Here is a 17,743-nt window from a genome sequence, read left to right as displayed (position 1 = left end):
TTCTGACAGGAGTGCCTTCTACCTTGACCTCCAAAGTTCCCATGCAGTGAACTCCATATGAAAGCTACTTTCTTTTTCTTCTCCCCTCATATTCACAGAATTTGGATTTAACCAAAAGGAAGATGATTCACGAAGGACCTCTGACCTGGAAGGTTAATCGGGACAAGACTATTGGTGAGCCTTATCCCACCAGCCTACTTGAACTTGAGTTTGTGACCAAGGCGGGGAAAAGACGTGGCATAGCTGTGATTCCCAATTATGAGTTGTACCGTTGTCTGTACAAACTCATGTCCGCTCCTCAAGCGGATTCAGTTATTCCTGTCAAATCTGAAGTGTCTGAGTATCATTAGGACCATGCTGGGTCCTGCAGTCTGCTGGGAGATGAGCCAGTCCCATCTGTAGTCCTGCTGTGGTTCTGATGAGAGATTTGCAAGCTTTACTTAAACTGGCACTACCTCTGCATATAATAGAAAACACAGCCTTTTTTTCCTACATGCCCTGAGGTGTGATGTGAGGGAGTGACTAGTTAACTCATTCCAGGCCTGTTTTTGCCCTTTACAGATCTCTACACGCTACTCTTGGAGGATATTCTAGTGCTGTTGCAAAAACAAGATGATAAACTGGTGCTGAGGTGTCACAGTAAGATCCTGGCATCTACCTCTGACAGCAAACACACATTCAGTCCTGTTATCAAGCTGAACACTGTGCTGGTTCGCCAGGTGGCAACAGGTCAGTGCAACCAATGGGCAAAACGTGGGAGTAAGCTGAATGCAAAGGCAAGGCCATTTGAGGATGGAAGTTTTTGTCTAGGAGTTGGAGCAGGACACTGGGAGTCATGACTCCTGGATTTAATTCTCAGCTGCACTTTTGATTTGCAGTGTTACCTTGGATGAGCCGTTTAAGCTGCCTACATTGGTTACCCCTCTGTAAAATGGGGTAGTGTCTTTACAGAGGTGGTGTGAGCTCTAGTTAATGTTTAAGTGAAGTACTCTGAGAGCCCCAGAAGAAAAGTGCTTTAGAACTGCCTGGTGACTGGAGAAGGGGTGGGGGAAATAAATCTACTTTAAAGAGGTGGGAGGAGCAATAACTATTTTGTCAGGCCTGGAAGCCAGAGTCCCATTTTGTGTTAGAGAGCGAAACGTCTTTGTATTTATGTAGTTGGCCTGCTGGTTTATTTCACAGAATTTCCCTGCAGTACACCTTAGTGGGTATCTGCCTGGTTTCAGTGAACTTGGGATACAGTTGTTCAGGCCGAGGCATCAGATGCAATTACTCTGCTCTTGTGTCTCTCCAGATAACAAAGCTTTCTTTGTCATCTCCATGTCCGAAAACGGCGCCCAGATTTATGAATTGGTGGCACAGACTGTTTCTGAAAAGACTGTGTAAGTGATGGGCTTGGTTACCTCTGCTGTGGTGGAGAGAGGAAATCTTACATCTGAGTAGTAGTTTCACTCTAGAGGGGCTTGTGGGTATGTGTGAGCTGAGCTCAAGATAATGAGCTAATGAATGAAAACTCTCACCTGTCACCCCACTGGGAATTTTCCTTAATTCTTAAGAACAACAATAATAACTCTTTGCCAGCTCAGGCTGTTTCTAGAGATTTTCCTGGTTATGTCTTGTGTCTCACTCCTAGCCCTTCTCTTGCCTTACAAGTGCTTCTCTTTTTAAAACATCTTGGTGAGTTGGGGCTAATGAGACCCACGTGGTTTAACTGTCGGATAAATCAATGACGTAGTCCTGCATCTCTATGCAGAGTCCTAGAACCTACCATCTGTCCTGGGTACCTTCAGGATTTTGGAACATGTTACAGAGTGGCAGGAAACGCAAAAGTACTATAATTGATGATTTCAAGTCCCTGTCTGAACTGTTCTTCATTCTGCCTTAGATGAGAGTGCTTTGCCTCTGGACCGTGAACACCTCAGGGTGTGGATTTGTTTGTATGGTATTTTATACATATTGCACAGTGCCATGTGCATCAGCACTTGTGTAATATAAAATGCATCGTCAATGGTAAAATCCAGAATTGCTAGCTTTGGTACAAAGGTGGTGATACAAACTGCTCATGTGCATGAAAGTTGAAAATCAGCTGCATCAATAACATTCTGGTACCCCCATATTATGTCTTGTAACCATTGTAGTTCAGGAAAATACTGCCCTGGAAGACTTGATGGCTTCTTAGTGGTTGGTAATGAGATTATGTCCCTTCTGTCACTGTTAGGGATTTGAAACTGACCCTTCATCTCCAGTAAGCAAAACTTGCCATACAGTGGGTGAGTGGCCTGTGTTATGTGAGATTAGTTGGTGGATCTCACCCAAGTTCATTGTGGACAGGTGTTACAACATGTGAAATACTGCCAGAATTTCTGGTAACTAGACACTGTTATCTGCTGTCTCCGCACAGAGGGCAGAGGATTGACTGAGTCCTGGGGTGAACTCACCCCTGCCCCCTAGAGAAAATCATCCAGAACTGAGCTTATAAATGGTGCGTGTAGAGAGGTAGTTTTAGCTGCTACTGTCGGTGCTGTTCTTGCTCTTTGGCAATAGAGAGAATTTCAGTTCCCAGGATTGTCAGTCTAGCATCTTTTAACGAGCACTGCAATTCCCTTTAAAGGTAAAACATTAATTAGAAATTTTAAAGGTTCAATGTGGACAAAGAAATTTGTGGGCTCTTCCTTCAAGTGAGGTGCAGTTACGATAACAAAGACTTATTCGGAGTCACCAAGTTTTTGTTCATTGAGTTGGCATCTGGAATTGAATATTAAATCTGAAGTGCAGAAATTAGAGCTGCCTTTCAGGAATGTCTGTGTTCAGTGCATTTTCAGCTTTTAAAAAACTGGCTGGAGGCAAAGCTTGCTTCTAGGGCTACATTCATAGAACTGGTTTCATTCCAAAAGAAATCCTGTAGTAACAAACCATATTCAGACTGCAGGAATCCCTCCCCCAAACTTTTACTGTATTTTGTTACATTGAGAATTTTATGGAAAAAAATAAAATCTCTTTTTTGATGTTCTGTGTAAAATGTAAAAAAAAAATCCCAGGCACCCGCAATTCACTGAGGAATAGATTCGCTTCAGGCCATTGCATACATTGCTGTACTTCTGGCTTCATTTTCGTTGCTGGATTGAACCTCCCACTTCTGCATCTGTGTGGTTTCTGCTGAGGTCGGTGCATTTGTTTTCCAGGGCTGGAGCGTCTGCTTTGTTAACTATGGTGACGGCACCAGATACCTGTGGAATTCAACTCACTGCCACAAGATGTTGAGGCAAACAATGTAGCAGGATTTTAAAAAGTCTATTAGCTGGGTTAAAAAACCTTACATGCAGTAGCATCCTTTTATGCTTCAGGTGTATTGTGTCTCTCATTTTTGGCCTCTTGCAGATGGCAGGACCTGATAGCTCGGATGGCAGGAACAGTAAAAGTCAAGGCATCTAAAAGGCCGATTCCATTACCACAATCAGGACCTGGCGAGTAAGTAAAAATCACTTTTGGCTTTGGTTTTTTTAGTGGCTTTTGTCCGTTCCTGAAGGGGATCACCAAAACATTGAGGCTGTTAGAGTGGTAGGAACACATGGGTTTCACAGAATTTGGTCCTTTTTCTCCTTCCTGCAGCGAAGAGCGTGAGGAAGAGGAGCAGCAGAAGCTGAAAGAACAGCATGATATCCCTGCCAGCGGTATGCAGAGTCCAGGTAACAGCGTAAGCTAGTGTGCTGGACACAGTATAAGAGTGATAGGCTTTGTCTTTCACACTAAAGGGATCTTTCTGCGGCAGTGAAAGTTGGTGTGTGTGTTTTTTCTTTTCCCTTGGCTCAGAAAAGCCTTCAGACTAGAGGCCCTGTTGGAGGGTGAAACACAGTCTGAGGTATACCCGCTAGTCTTTCCCAGCTACCCTTAAACTGCAGGAAAGGAGATTCTGCAGAGGTTCAGCTACTTAAAAATAATAGCCCATTTGACAGATACGCATCCTCAAATTGTCCTCGTCAAAGAGAGTGCAGTGCAGTTTAATTTTTCACCCTATGGGTAGCTGAGAATATGTAGTGGGGCATCAAACTTGATTATGTCGTTTCTGTTGGCTAGATAAAGATTTAGGACTTGAGTCTCCCTTGATGCTGAAGGCACAGTCTCCTTCAGCAATCATGGCTGAGAAATCAGAGGTAGAAGATCTTCTTGGGACTAGAAGACACTTTGAGAAAGAGCAACGGGCAGAATTGACTCTCAAAGAAGAATCCTCTGCGCACTATGGACTGCCAGTCCCTTTCCAGATCTCAGGAGAGCGGTGGGCATTAGATGCACTAAGAAACTGTAAGTAACTATGATGCTATGGACAGAAGTGGCCCTGATGAGTCTTGATTTGGATCTCAGAAATTTCAGATGGACAAGTTGACCCCTTGGGCTAAAACAGTATTTTCTGTCTGTTCGTAGTAGAAGTTCTTATGTTCACATCTGGGCTATAAGGCAGAATGGGCTAGAAATCAGGAACTCCTGAGCTTGTTATATTGCAAGCAAGTTACAATGTGAGCAAGTCGTCCTCTGCCTTCATGTGCCCATCTCAGACTGGAATAATACTGATTTATGAGGAGTTCTTCATTCTTGTCCATGAAGTGTTTTGGGGAAGTGGAGTAACAATTTATGCATGATATGCAAAGTATTGTTTCAGGCACCAAGTTTTTTTTTTTAATATATACAACATGCAGTTAACCAGTGGGACTCATTGCCACAAGATATTATCTAGGCCACCATTTTTCAGCAGTATTCAGAAAGGGTTTGTATATTTATTTGGATAACAAGAACACCTAGAGTTAAAATTAGTAAGGCTTGGGGGGAAAAGGAACAGTGTGGAAGTCATCTAGAACCTTAGGCTGTAAACCAACCTCTAGCTGAGGCATTTAGGAAGAACTTCCCCTTTGAGCAAGTTATTCCATATTTTCTCACTTGAAGATATCTTGCACCTTCCTCTGAAGTGTCATCCTGGCCTGTATCAGAGCCAGGACTAATACTGACAACTGATCTGATCCAGTACGGTCATTTGTACGTTCCTAAATATGATCTCCCAGCTACCTTACTGATGTTCAGGTGGGGCACAAACATGCTTCCTTGGTAACTCTGAGATGGATGTGGTGCCTCTAAACAAAACTGAACTGTGCTACTGGGAGTGGTCTATATCACTTCTTTATTGGCCCTCTTAGCTCAAGGCATTACAGGTGCTTTGACTGAGTTCCTTGCCTCTATACAGGTCTCTTCAGTCTAACAGGTTATCCTGGGTCTTTTGATCCATATTGTATCAGATTTTTACAGAATTCAAAGCATTGTTCTAGGACTAGGTGCTTTCAAGTATTTCTAGTTCTTGGGCTCTTGGATTGTTAGTGGAAGCTCATTCTAGGGGGACTTGGATGTCACGTTACATAGCAGTCAGGACAAATCACTGACGCTAAGATTTAGTGAGATGCCCTCTAGCAATAGTAATGGGTCACTTCATGTTGCTCCAAGTGTCTTCCATTCAACCAGGTGGCTGCTTTGTTTTAGGAACTCATAGATTTTAGGGTCAGAAGGGACCAATATGATCATCTAGTCTGACCTCCTGCACAAAGCAGGCCACAGAACCCTACCCATCCACTTCTGTAACAAACCCCTAACCTATGTCCGAGTTATTGAAGTCTTCAAATTGTGGTTTGAAGACCTCAAGCTGCAGAGAATCCACCAGCAAGTGACCCATGCCCCACGCTGCAGAGGAAGGCGAAAAACCTCCAGGGCCTCTGCCAGTCTGCCCCGGAGGAAAATTCCTTCCTGACCCCAAATATGGCGATCAGCTAAACCCTGAGCATGTGCGCAAGACTCACCAGCCACCACTGATAGCATTTCTCAAACTGTGGGTATTATGCAAGTGTCAGCTTATAGTTACGTGAAGCACTTGGACTGCATTATACCTGCTTGTTCTTAAGTAGTAGTGTTTAAGTAGTTTGAGTGAGAACTAAAGCATCATAGGACACAGACCAAATAAGAATCTCCCATATAATTTAGAGATTCTGAATATTTGTATGAACTTGTTGGGGGAGTTTGCATCCCAACATTTAGAACAAGAAGGTTTGTGCCATGAAAAAGTAATTTCCCTTGAATCTGCAATAGGATCTTTGCTTCAGCCTGTGATGTTAATGTTCTGTTAACTTGAACATTCCCAATACACCAGCATTATGTAGCAGTTGAGACTGGAAATCAGGGGATTTGGATTCTCCTCATGACTGCCACTGACTTGATGGGTGATTTAGTTAAGCTACTAACCAGTCTGTGCCTTAGTTTCCCCATCAGTAAATTGAGGATAATACTACAGTACTTACTCACCTTTGTGAAATGATTTGATATCCTGTGAGATAAGGCACAAAGTAATACAACAGTGCTCCAACCATTTCTTTGTAGCTCTCTCCCCGCCTTTGCAACAGAAACAGTGAGAGAGCTGGTCATAGTGAACTCTTTCAGAAAGAGGCATCATACCATCTGTCTCATTGAGTGTACAACGGAGACGGTTTATACCGTTCAGTGAATGTTCCATGTTTCCTTTCCTTTCAGTGGGCTTGCTGAAGCAGTTGTTGGTGCAGCAGCTGGGCATGTCTGAGAAGGGGACCCTTGAAGACTGGCGATGTTTACCCAGGTATAGGACCATTTCCCGGGGTGGCCAGGCAGAGAGTGGTATCCAGCATGGACTACAGCATTCTAATGGCAAGATGCAGCAGCCTGGAACAGACCACATGCCTCCTGGAACAGGAAGTAGTGAAGCTGCAGCTTGTTATGGCCTCCGGACTTCAACTGAGTTTCCAGCTCCACAGGATGCTGTGCAGCTGGGGTCTAGAGACACCAGGTCTAGTAACAATTTAGTAATGGACCACGTGAACATGAACCTGGAGAGCCCTACCCCAGAGCTGGAAGAAGTGGGTACTGATGACAGTGGAGAGCACTACTTTGATGCTCGTGACACCCACAGCGATGAGAATCCATTGGAAGGTGAAGTAATGGAGAGGAAGGAGGATGAGGAGGTGCACTTACGGATCTCAGGTGAGCTTATCCCACTTTACACAGTACATTGAGTTATGGCCAGCACAGCTCAAATGCCAGAGACTTGATTGCGTTCAGAGACCAGAAATGAATAGGAAATATGTGATTAAAAAGAAGCACAATTATGCTTTCTTGGTGGAATCTCCCTTGCTGACTCAGTACAGGACACTTGACACATAGTTCTTCTGGTCTTTAGAAGTCTTTTTAGCTTTGGACATATCAAAATAGCTAGTCCTCTGCACTTCAAAAATGATGTACAGACATGAACTAAATTATTACCTCAACACCCTGAAGGATGGCTGATTAAAAGAGAAACTGAGATACTGCTAAGTTAATAGCCTATCGTAGAGTAGAGCTGAAGAAATTAAGAATTCCTGGCTCTAGCCCAGGTGCATCAAAAGGGAGAGGGTTCTATTAGCCTCTGAACAGCATCAATGTACCAAGGACCTCTCCAAAGCTGTATTCTCCCAGTCTCCCACTTCAGACTCCCAGCAAGTGGTGGTGCATAACTCCTCTCCCAAAAGTCTGTCAACATATCCCTTTTTCCCACTGTCAACCCTCTGTCTCTCTCCAGAACACTATGGGGACTTGACTGCATACCCAAACTTACGAAATAACCTTCTCCTTGAATATATCCCTTCCTGAAATGTCTTTCCACCGTATGCCCAAAGTACTAACTCTGCTACATTCTACACAGCAACTGGGAATGTAATTTGTAATCTAGCAACTCTCTACAAATAGCAGTGAGGACATAGAGGTGCGAGTGTCAGCGTAGACTTGCAAATGTTTATGTACCCAAGGGATCAGGCTGCCTTGTATAACTCTCTCCTGAGGCCCATGCCGCTGTGTCTTCACTGCTGTTTATAGTGAGTTAGCTTAAAGTGATCACGGGACTGTCTACCCAAGTTGCAGATTACACCCCTGGTTGTATAGAAAGAGCCTATTAGGCATGATTATATGTATACAGAGATCCTTCTGGATCACCTACAGAAATCATCAGTGAACTAGAATGTCTCCATTATCTGTCTCCTCTTGATACAAAAAAAATTGAGACAAAATATTTTGTTTCCAAAGAACATAAGAGTGATGGTTTGGTACTCTGCAATGAGTCTCAACAATGCAACATGTACAGTGTTGTCACTTTTTCAATGTGTGACCCCTGGGAATAACTGTGCAGGGGGGATTTTACAGTCACGTGAGACATGCCACTCTATGGCCATAGTTTTGTTTTTTCTTGCTTGAGCTTCAAAAAGGAGCTTTCTCCAGTTTGGCTTTGCTTGGTAATAGTCTCCACAGACTCCCTGTCACCAGGTCTGAAGCTCTTAGAAGCTTTTCTTGTTTATATATCAGTATATAAAGTAATGGTTTCCTGAGTGGCACCTTGAAACAATCTCTTTTTTTAGGCATGCAGAGAGGTTGTATGCATTTGGGTCTGACTAGACAGGTAGTCCAAGATGGCAGCTGCACATGCTTTCCTGGGGCTTTGCAGGTTCTGTGAGAGATGGCCCTGTGATCCTGCTGTGCATCTGAAGTAGTGGTGCTCTACTTTATGAATGAAGATGGAGTTAATCTGTCATGTGCATGTTGCAGTGCAAGTAGCTGTCAGACTTGGAACACCTTATCCATAACTATACTTCATTTAAAAATTGGACTTTGTTGTGATGAGCTTGTTTCTGAATGGCTCAATGATGCCATCCAATCATATATTGAAAATCATATTCTCTTCTTTTCTGTGTTAAAGCACTTTAAATTATTTAAAAGTGAACCAACAGCTTAAAAAATTTAATGTGTTTTTTGCTTCTTGTACTGTTCACTTTTTGCATAGCTAAGCAGGGACTTTAAAACTAGATAGACCCATTCTGGTCAATTTCTATTTTTGGTTTTCATGCACTAGCATAGCTGCAACACTGCAGAGAAATTAAGGACAAAATTCCGGTGGCACGTGAAAATAATTAAGAACATAAGATTGGTCATACGGGATCAAACCAGTGGTCCATCTAGCCCAGTAGTCTGGTTTCCAGCAGCAGCTGGAGCCAGATGCTTCAAAGGAATAGAACAGAACAGGGCAATTAATCAAGTGATCCATCTCCTGTTGTCCAGTCCCAGCTTCTAGCAGCCAAATGTTTGGGGACACGTGGAGCATGCATCCCTTTATCCCTGACCATCTTGGCTAGTAGCATTGATGGACCTATCCTCCTTGAACGTCGGATTTTTTCCTTTTCTTTTTTTTTTTTTGTGAACCAAGTTATACTTTTAACCTTTTAACAACACCCCTTGGCAACAAGTCCCACAGGTTTACTGTGTGTTGTGTGAAGGAATTTTTTTTATTTTATTTTTTTTATTTTTAAAGTGCTGCTTCTGAATTTCATTGGATGACTGACCCTTGGTTTGTGTTATGTGAAGGGATAAATAACATGCCTTACTCACTCTCTTCACCATTCATGATTTTATAGATCTCTATCATACCTCCTTTGGTCGTCTTTTCCAAGCTGAACTATCCAGGTTTTTAAACCTCTCCTCCTATGGAAGCTGTTCTATACCCAAATATTTTTTGTAGCCTTCTGTTAGAATTGGAAAAGATACAGAGATCTTCTTTGAGATGGGGCAACCAGAACTGCATGCGGTATTCAAGGTGTGGGCGTACCATGGGCTTTTATATAGTGCCATTATGATATTTACTGTCTTCTCTCTTTCTTTCCTAATGGTTCCTAACACTGTTAGCCTTTTTGACTGCTAATGCATATTAAACAGATGTTTTCAGAGAACTGTCCACAATGGTTCTATGATCCCTTGAGTGGTAACAGCTAATTTAGACTCTGTCATTTTGTATCTCTAGTTAGGATTATACTTCCTAGTGTGCATTACTTTGTGTGTATCTGTGTTGAATTTCATCTGCCATTTTGTTGGCAAGTCACCCAGTTCTGTGAGATCCCTTGATAAGTCCAAGGCTGACTGTGAAGAGTTAACTATCTTGAATAATGTCATGTCATCATCTGCAAACTTGGCCACCTCACTATTGAGCCCTTTTTTCTGAATCGTTGATAAATATGTTGAAAAGCACAGGTCCCAGTATAGATCCTTGGTGGACCCTGCTATTTATCTCTCACCATTGTGAAAAATGACCATTTATTCCTGCCCTTCGTTTCCCATCTTTTAACCAGTTACTTGTCCATCAGAGACCCTTCCCTCTAATCCCATGGCTCCTTACTTTGCTGAAGAGCCTTGGTGAGGGATCTTACCAAGGGCTTTCTGAAAGTCCAAGCACACTATATCCAGTGGATCAATGTTTGTTGACCCCTCTTAAATTCAGATTGATGCAGCATGATTTCCCTTTACAAAAGGTGTGTTGACTCTTCCCTAATAAATTGTGTTCATCTGTGTCTGATTATTTTGTTCTTCACTGTAGTTTCAACCAATTTGCCTGATGCTGAAGTCAGGCTGATTGGCTTGTAATTGTCACAGTCAACTCTGGAACCTTTTTTAAAAATTGGTGTCCCATTATTTCTATTAATACTGCATATTTTATAGAACCTTCTATTAGCAATCTAAATTTGAGTGTAACCTAGCAAAAATCTCTGAAACTGAATAGCGAATTCCAGTTAGACACCCAGCAGTATGATTGGTGGCTAGCCTGGATTCCATTGTAATAATTAGTAGCATGCACATGAATATTTTTAAGATACCCTCTCATGAGAGAAACACAGAACAAGACAGAGAAAAACCCTATTGGGTTATCTAATCCTATGCTGCTCAAACAGCAGACCCTATGTACACCTCTACTGTTCCCCATTCAGAACCAATCTAGTCCAAACCAGTTCAAGGTGGGCTCTGCAGGGTATCCTCTGATGCTTTATCTAGTCAGTTTTAAAACATGACGAAATGAAGCTTTCATCAGTTCTTTTTTTAAAGTCCAATTAAATTGTCTCTCTAGTTCAGTGACTCCTGGTGATTTTATTGACCTGGTGGTGCTAGAACAAAACTGTTCTCTTAACAGGAAATTATTTGATCCTTGATGGATATGGAACTGTGCAGGAGAGCTCTACAGATGAGGACGTGTCCTCTCTAGTTCTACAGTGCACTGCTGGCCACTCATCTTTGGACTCAGCACACCGGCAGCCAGTTTCCCCACGAGATGCCCAGTCAGATGAAGGGAGCTCCCCGTTTGCTGAGGAATTTATGGCCTCCCGCTGGGGACCAATGGACGAATTGTGCTCCGATGCACCGAGCCCCCACTTGTCCGTAGAGTCACGTATCCAAATGATGCAGTACATTCAGAAGATAGAGGCGGACCTTGAACACTTAAAGGTACAACACATGTTTATTTGAATTATTCAGATTTCGCCTTCACTGTTTTGGGAAAAAAAGCAAGCTTAGGAGAAGAAAGCAAACCAGGTAAAGTACAGGGTTCCTGTACCTTTCTGGGTTTGCTTTCTTCCCCAAATACAAGTGCTTGTGTGATAAGACCTGAGTGTGCGTGTGTGTGTGTGTGTGTGTGTGTGTTTTTGTGTGTCCTTGGATGATCTCCAGGGAAAGGGACAGGAGAAACCAGGTGCTCTATATAAATATGGGCAGATGTTAAAAATATGTAGTTGCAGACAATTTTGGAGATGCAGACAGTTCTCCAAATTTATGAGAAGTGGAACTTTAATTTAGGGTGTTAGAATAAGGCTGCAGAAATTGGGAGTGGGGAGGTGGACCCACCACCTGGGAATAGGCATAACTGACCTGGAAATATTTACCCAATTAGCATTTATTGATAATAATGCAAAAAGGGAGTCAAAATCCCCATTGTGCCAATAGTAAGTATTTCAAAGCCACTAATTTCCAAGTCACTTCATCTGCATTCTGGGGATTCTCTGTCCCATCTTGAGGGTTATTCTTAGTCCATCACAGCCACCTCTTCCAAAGAAATGGGGCCTGGAGTACTGTTTGCCAAGAGACCTGTCCGCTCTTTGTGGAAATAGCGGGCCTTCTTGCTTAGTTCTAATGGAACCAAGATCCAAAAGGAATAAGGAATCGCGCAGACTTTTCCCTGATGGAGGAACTTTTCGCCAGTGCTAGTGATGGTTTGAGAGCTGGCAATGGAACGTGTTCAGTAACGTGTAATTACAATCCAGTCAGCTCCACTAAAATGTTTCCTATTCTAAGAGAAGAGCTCTCTGGAGGTTCAGTAGGAACAGAAATAAAAGGCCACATGGATTTTGTCTTTCAGGAAGTTGAAGAAAATTACACCACTCTCCTTCACCAAAGGCTGGCTGGCTCAGCCCCCACAGATGAGCATTCAGGTATGTGAACAACACCTCATCCCTTCTCCCAGTGCCTGTTTCTAAATGATAATGTGTTAAAATATCATTGAACTCTAGCACTAAGGACAATGAACAAAGCCGGTTATTGATCTTTCAAACAAAAGCCTTGAGAGATGTCATTATGGCTTCAGACTTTTGGAAGCTGCTGGTTCCACAATATCATAAATCTGCTGATCAGGTATTGCCTTCTCTGAGGATGTGTGAAGTTGGAGGCACCTCTCCTTCACTTTCCTTTTCTCCACCACAAGCCCATGAATAAGATGTTCGGCTTGCCTTTCAAAGGGGTTCAGCTTGGTTTAGGGACTGAAGTCAGATGAATTATGGCTGTTGGCCAGGACGGTGTCCCTAGCCTCTGTTTGCCAGAAGCTGGGGATGGATCACTTAATGATTTCCTGTTCTGTTCATTCCCTCTGGGGCACCTGGCATTGGCCACTGTTGGAAGACAGGATACTGGGCAAAATGAACCTTTGGTCTGACCCAGTATGGCCATTCTTACGCGTTAGATTGTAAGATCTTCTGGGTTAGGCCCCTCTTACTTTTCTGTGTGAAGCACCATGCACACCATTGACACGGCATAAAGCAGTCACCACAACTCCTTGAAATTTGGTTTGAGCAGATTCCTGTGATGCCTGCAGGTGTTTTCTCCAAGTCAGCTGTGGCGCACAGTTATCCCTACAAACAGTGCTGTCTGAATTGGCTGTGCGTTTGGAAGGGTTCATGATGCTCACTTCTCTTGTGGCCTGTTTTTCCCCTACCATCTCTTTCCTTTTCAGACAAAAGTTAGTCACGTTTTCCGGAAGTGGCTGAAAATTGGATGAGAGAATCAGCGCCTCCTAGCTTCCATGCAGACTCCGAGACGAGAGCATTCTGTCTGTGGACCATCCAAGTGCTAACCATACTCTAGCAGAGTGGGGATGGGGTGCTTTCCCTGTGGGGCATCTGCACTAGTTTGTCAGTGAGAGAATCTCTTCCATTCTCTCCTCCATTCTCTCCTCCACATCTTGCTACCGGAAATTTTGTGTTTGATTCAGAAGAACAACAAAAAACCAAACCAAATGTACAGAGCTTTGGGTGTAGGATATAAAAATGTATTTAGACATTTTAAAAAATCAATGTATTTATTTGACTTCATTCCATGTATCAAAAGCACATTTTAATTTTTATTTGCTTTTGTTTTAATTGGGTAGTGACAGTTCTAGCCCTTGGAATCTAGTGCACTCTGGATGCCGCTGCTCCAGAAGCAAAGTTCATATCCGAGAAGGGAGGGGGGAGGGGTGTATTTTATCTTGATTTCACTGGATTGGACTCCATGCTCCCTGCTGGCAACCCAACTGCCACACACAGTTATTTGCAAAGGCGTTCTTATGACCTTTGGTGGGAACTGGCTACATTCAACAGCCTGTGAACTGGCTCCTTTTGGAGCGATTCCCTGTTGTGTGTAGCTCATGTGCAATGAGAATTCTCCATGCACTAAATAGCCAGGCACTTGAAATTAGGAAACCATTTTTCCCCTTGGCGGTCCCGTTCATTGACTTGGGGTCTCTGACAGGGAGAGGAGAAAGCTGGGTTTAATTTTTTTTTCTTGACTTTGTTGGCCTTGATAATTGTCTCCTGTTTAAAGCGATAAACAATGTTTGGAGCTCCAGCACTTGTGTAACCGTTCACCAGATCATGCAGGAAAAAATGTAAACCCAGAAATGTGGGGTAGGTGGAGGTATCTCACTGAATCACTACTGAATGAACATTGGCTGCCATTTGAGTTAGCCACAGGTACTGCTGATTATAGGGCCAGTAAATGTTAGTACCTGGAGGTATGTCTTGCTTAGTTTCATGGGGGGGGCGTGTTTTTGGGTTTTTTGCACTGATTGTACCAAAGTGCTCTCAGATAGGTGCTTTGCAGAGAAGGCAGAACTGCTGGAACCAGACCCAGTTCTCTAGCACTTCCCATAGGCCAGTTCAAACAATTTTCTGTTGGACTTCATTCCAGACTGACCCTGCAAAATGCAAGCTCGTAACAGAACTAGCCCTGGACACTCCAGACTGGTTATTGATAGTGCCTGCTCTGAAATGGGTGCTAGGATGGGCACTACCTGCTAGGGGACAGTTGATTCAGGACGTTCTCAGTCTCTCAAATTTCCGGAATCACAAACTGGTAATTTAAAGTGTGTGAGACGCATTCTTTCTGCAGGTACCCAAGATATAGACTTTTACCACGGAACTGAATAACGTGCCAAACCAGTAAATCCTCTTCCCCTCTTAGAAAAAGTGTGCATTACTGCATGGACCATGATGTGTGAAGAATATCTTTGGTCAGTAGAAAGGTTGTTCTCCCTGCTCCATTTTCCCTGTTGCTAATGACAGAGGATCAAAACTGCTTTTCCATTCGTGTGATGTAAAAGCCAGTTCTTGTCCTTTTCCTCAATAATAATAATGATGATGATGATAATAATTTTAAAAGAATATCCAGTTTGTTGTAGGTTGAACAGAGATAACTTTGGATCCACTTTACAAGTTGGGGCCATTGGAGAGCAGGGAGGATTCTCTTGTAGAAGCCAAGTGCATGGAGCACTTCCCCAGCAGGATCCCCACGTTCCCAATGCAAGCCCAAATGTTCCCTTGTGGACTGGCAGTGGCATCTCACTGTGTTTCAGTATTCTCCTGTGTTACACCTGTATGAACACACGATCGGCATCAATTAAGACCTTCCAGTGTCAGACAAGCAGAGCTCTGCACCCAACCCCAGCCGTATGGTTCTGTTAGCTTTAAACATCTAGACTTGCTCTAATGAACCCAGAAATTAAACTGTTGGAACAAATGGTGCCTGACGCTGTGTGGAGTCTCCGTTTTACCCAATACTGCCACAAAGATATCTTGGTCCATGGCCAAGTTTAGTTTTTGACACCCTTTTCATTTTATAGCTATTGTTTCTTCCCCCTTAGCCTCTTCGCTTTATCAGCAAGGTGTCTCTCTCTTCCAGGGATGGATGGAAGAGCTGAGTTTCCTGCTGCATGAATTGGAGCAGTTGGTATAGCCCTACCACACTAGCCTGTATAACCCATTTCCAGAGCTGCCTAAGCCGTGCTTGAGCGTAGATCCCTCCCTACTTTGGGCTGCATTTAATAAACAGAGTTCAGACCCATTGTCCAAACGCAGGTTCAAAGCCCAGTGGAGCTGATGGGATCTAGGAGAGAGTCATGGCCAAATTTTTTGCCATTGTGACTCCTGAGGTCTCTCCAGGCTCCTTACTAGGTGCAGGAAGCCTAATGTTCGTGGTGAGAAGCATGCTGCATAAGCAGCGGAGAGATGAGTATGTAATGATGGCCTAGTGGGGAATGGTCTGCAGTTCCATGTCCTGGCTTGTCTGACTCCTCTGCCTTATGTGCACTAGCATTTGGGCGCAAATCTCCCACCACTCTTACTGTCAGTGCAGCTCCACCAGAGGTGGTGGTGGCAGAAGGGCCAGTGAAGGTAGAGAGTGACCTTAGTGTGTCATCTAGACTTGCATTCAGGTTACCAGTACTGGGGCTGCAGGGGTGGGAGAGTGGCCCTAAAATACTAACTTAGCCATAGCCTTTAGTCCAGAGAGAAGTGGGATGGGATGTTGTCTCTGCAACCTCTCCAGATGTATAAGGGGAAATGTTGACTGTCCCATTCTCAGCTGTGGTAGTGGGGGTGACACATGAATCTGTGAAATGATTTGGCTGGTAGGAGTGGCATAGGAGAGATAATGGGTATCTTCTTGAGCTAGCAAAGCAAGGTACACTACGGAGACCCACCTTTATGGGAGGTGAAATGATGTGCTTCGTTGTGTTTGGTCCTACTTGTTTTTCCTTATTGATCAATCGCACGTTAAGGGCATTATTCCTTGGTGAGGGATAAGGGATCCTTCATTTCCCCAGCACCGTGACCTGAAATCACTGGGATTCCATTTCACTCCCTAGCACATCTACTGTATTGCAGACCCCAGGCATGGTTCATTTTGAAGTGGGGTGGGGGCCTGACGTTCAAATGCACTTTTCAGTGTTCTCATTTTTATTTGCTTCAGTAGCCATGGGTTATCCCTTCTGTAAATTCCAGTTTCCAGTCCAGCGCGAGATGACCTGGCCTGTGATTGTATGTTCCCTTGTTCAGACTGGACATGTGTTTTCTGATACGATTCTGTTTTTTTCTAAATAAAAAGATGACCCGGGGTTTCTCATCTTGAGAGTGAGGAAAGATTGCTACAATGCACTCTGCAGTCCCTTCTGAGAAGTGTGTTCATCTGGTGTTATGGGATTTAGTTCATAGGGCTAGAAAGAATTGGGTTGTGTGGGTTTGTAACAGACAGAGTGTCTTGTCCCACAAGAAGGGGAGTGATGCAGATGGCAATACTATTTAGGCCGCATTTGCTCAGGTTTCTCTATCTTGCTTCCTCTGTAGGGAGAGGAGACTAAACCATCTGAGGGGCAGGATCAGAAAGGAGGATCAGGTGTGAAAATCCAAGGGCTTAGATGCCCTGGTCAGCTTTTACACCACATCCCTCTGCCTAGATCCAGTCTTTCCAATAGAAACACAACATCTATAAAACGTAGATACACTCTGACTCTTACAGAAGCTGTGCCCCTTTGGCTGGAAAAAGTGTCTGTTAACTGTGTAGGTGATCCTTGATTAGAGTCTCTGATGGTAATTAGTATTGCCTTTGCCCCCTGGGCTCCCCCAAAAAATCCCTTTTCTTTTCCAGGTGCCAACTGACAAGCAGATGTACTGCAAAAGGGATACTACACCCAACAAACTGTTTCAATTTTGAATTGTCTTTTGGAACTCTCTTCCTACTAGAATATTCTTATTTTCTTTGTACACCATACAGTCATGTACTCTTAACAGAGATTTACTTTAAAGAGAAGAAGGAAAAAAATCTGGAAATATTCTTTAAAAAAATACAAAAATATCTTTATTAATAATCTTGTATTTTTACTGATTATGTTTGAATGTCTAAGAAAAAACTCTATTGTTCTAATTATCCAGATGTATGTTTGTAAAATAGCTCTTTTATGACTTAGTGGATAAGGTTGTATGTTTCTGGAATTAAATATTGGTCATTTTAAAAGTATTTCTGTTTTCAGGAGCTGGGAAATAGAAAATTTAAGCGTTCAAATCTCATTAAACAAGCTTAAAGGAACCAAGTCCTTAGCTGGCTGCTTTTTGTTTTGGTTTTTTTTATTGCCTGGCACTTGGCAGGACAAACTGTTCCAAAGAGAGAACTTGATGGACAGTGGAAGCTTTTATTTGGTACAAATAACCTAGCAGAGTTCATTGATGCAATTGCTGGAAGAGTGGATCCTTTCTCATAGTTAACACTATTGTTCTTATTGATTAGTAGCTCTTCCCTGCAGAGCCCCCTGTTGTTATCCGTGACA

General features: G+C 43.2%; 1 protein-coding gene across 8 annotated transcripts in view; it reads left to right on the top strand.

The window, feature by feature from the left end:
* The window catches only part of ARHGEF12 (Rho guanine nucleotide exchange factor 12), a 97,165-nt gene extending 79,656 nt beyond the window's left edge, over positions 1 to 17,509 (top strand). For 7 of the 8 annotated variants that reach the window (XR_003997235.1, XR_003997232.1, XR_003997230.1 and 4 more), the window contains 11 exons: positions 99 to 174; positions 562 to 729; positions 1,295 to 1,382; positions 3,379 to 3,468; positions 3,610 to 3,686; positions 4,075 to 4,299; positions 6,559 to 7,041; positions 11,036 to 11,346; positions 12,254 to 12,326; positions 12,405 to 12,525; positions 13,121 to 17,509. Coding sequence is in view for 1 of the 8 variants with exons in the window: in XM_030538449.1 (XP_030394309.1) it covers positions 99 to 174; positions 562 to 729; positions 1,295 to 1,382; positions 3,379 to 3,468; positions 3,610 to 3,686; positions 4,075 to 4,299; positions 6,559 to 7,041; positions 11,036 to 11,346; positions 12,254 to 12,326; positions 13,121 to 13,131 (1,602 nt within the window). In the remaining 7 variants the exon portion in view is untranslated. The remainder of the gene's footprint in view (positions 1 to 98; positions 175 to 561; positions 730 to 1,294; positions 1,383 to 3,378; positions 3,469 to 3,609; positions 3,687 to 4,074; positions 4,300 to 6,558; positions 7,042 to 11,035; positions 11,347 to 12,253; positions 12,327 to 12,404; positions 12,526 to 13,120) is intronic. The other variant, XM_030538449.1, reaches the window with a different exon arrangement.
* The last annotated feature ends 234 nt before the right edge of the window (positions 17,510 to 17,743 follow it).

This window comes from Gopherus evgoodei, chromosome 19, assembly GCF_007399415.2.
Source record: "Gopherus evgoodei ecotype Sinaloan lineage chromosome 19, rGopEvg1_v1.p, whole genome shotgun sequence".
Taxonomy (NCBI): domain Eukaryota; kingdom Metazoa; phylum Chordata; order Testudines; family Testudinidae; genus Gopherus; species Gopherus evgoodei.
Note: the sequence above shows the minus strand (reverse complement) of the source record. Positions and strands in the feature narration are given on the sequence as shown.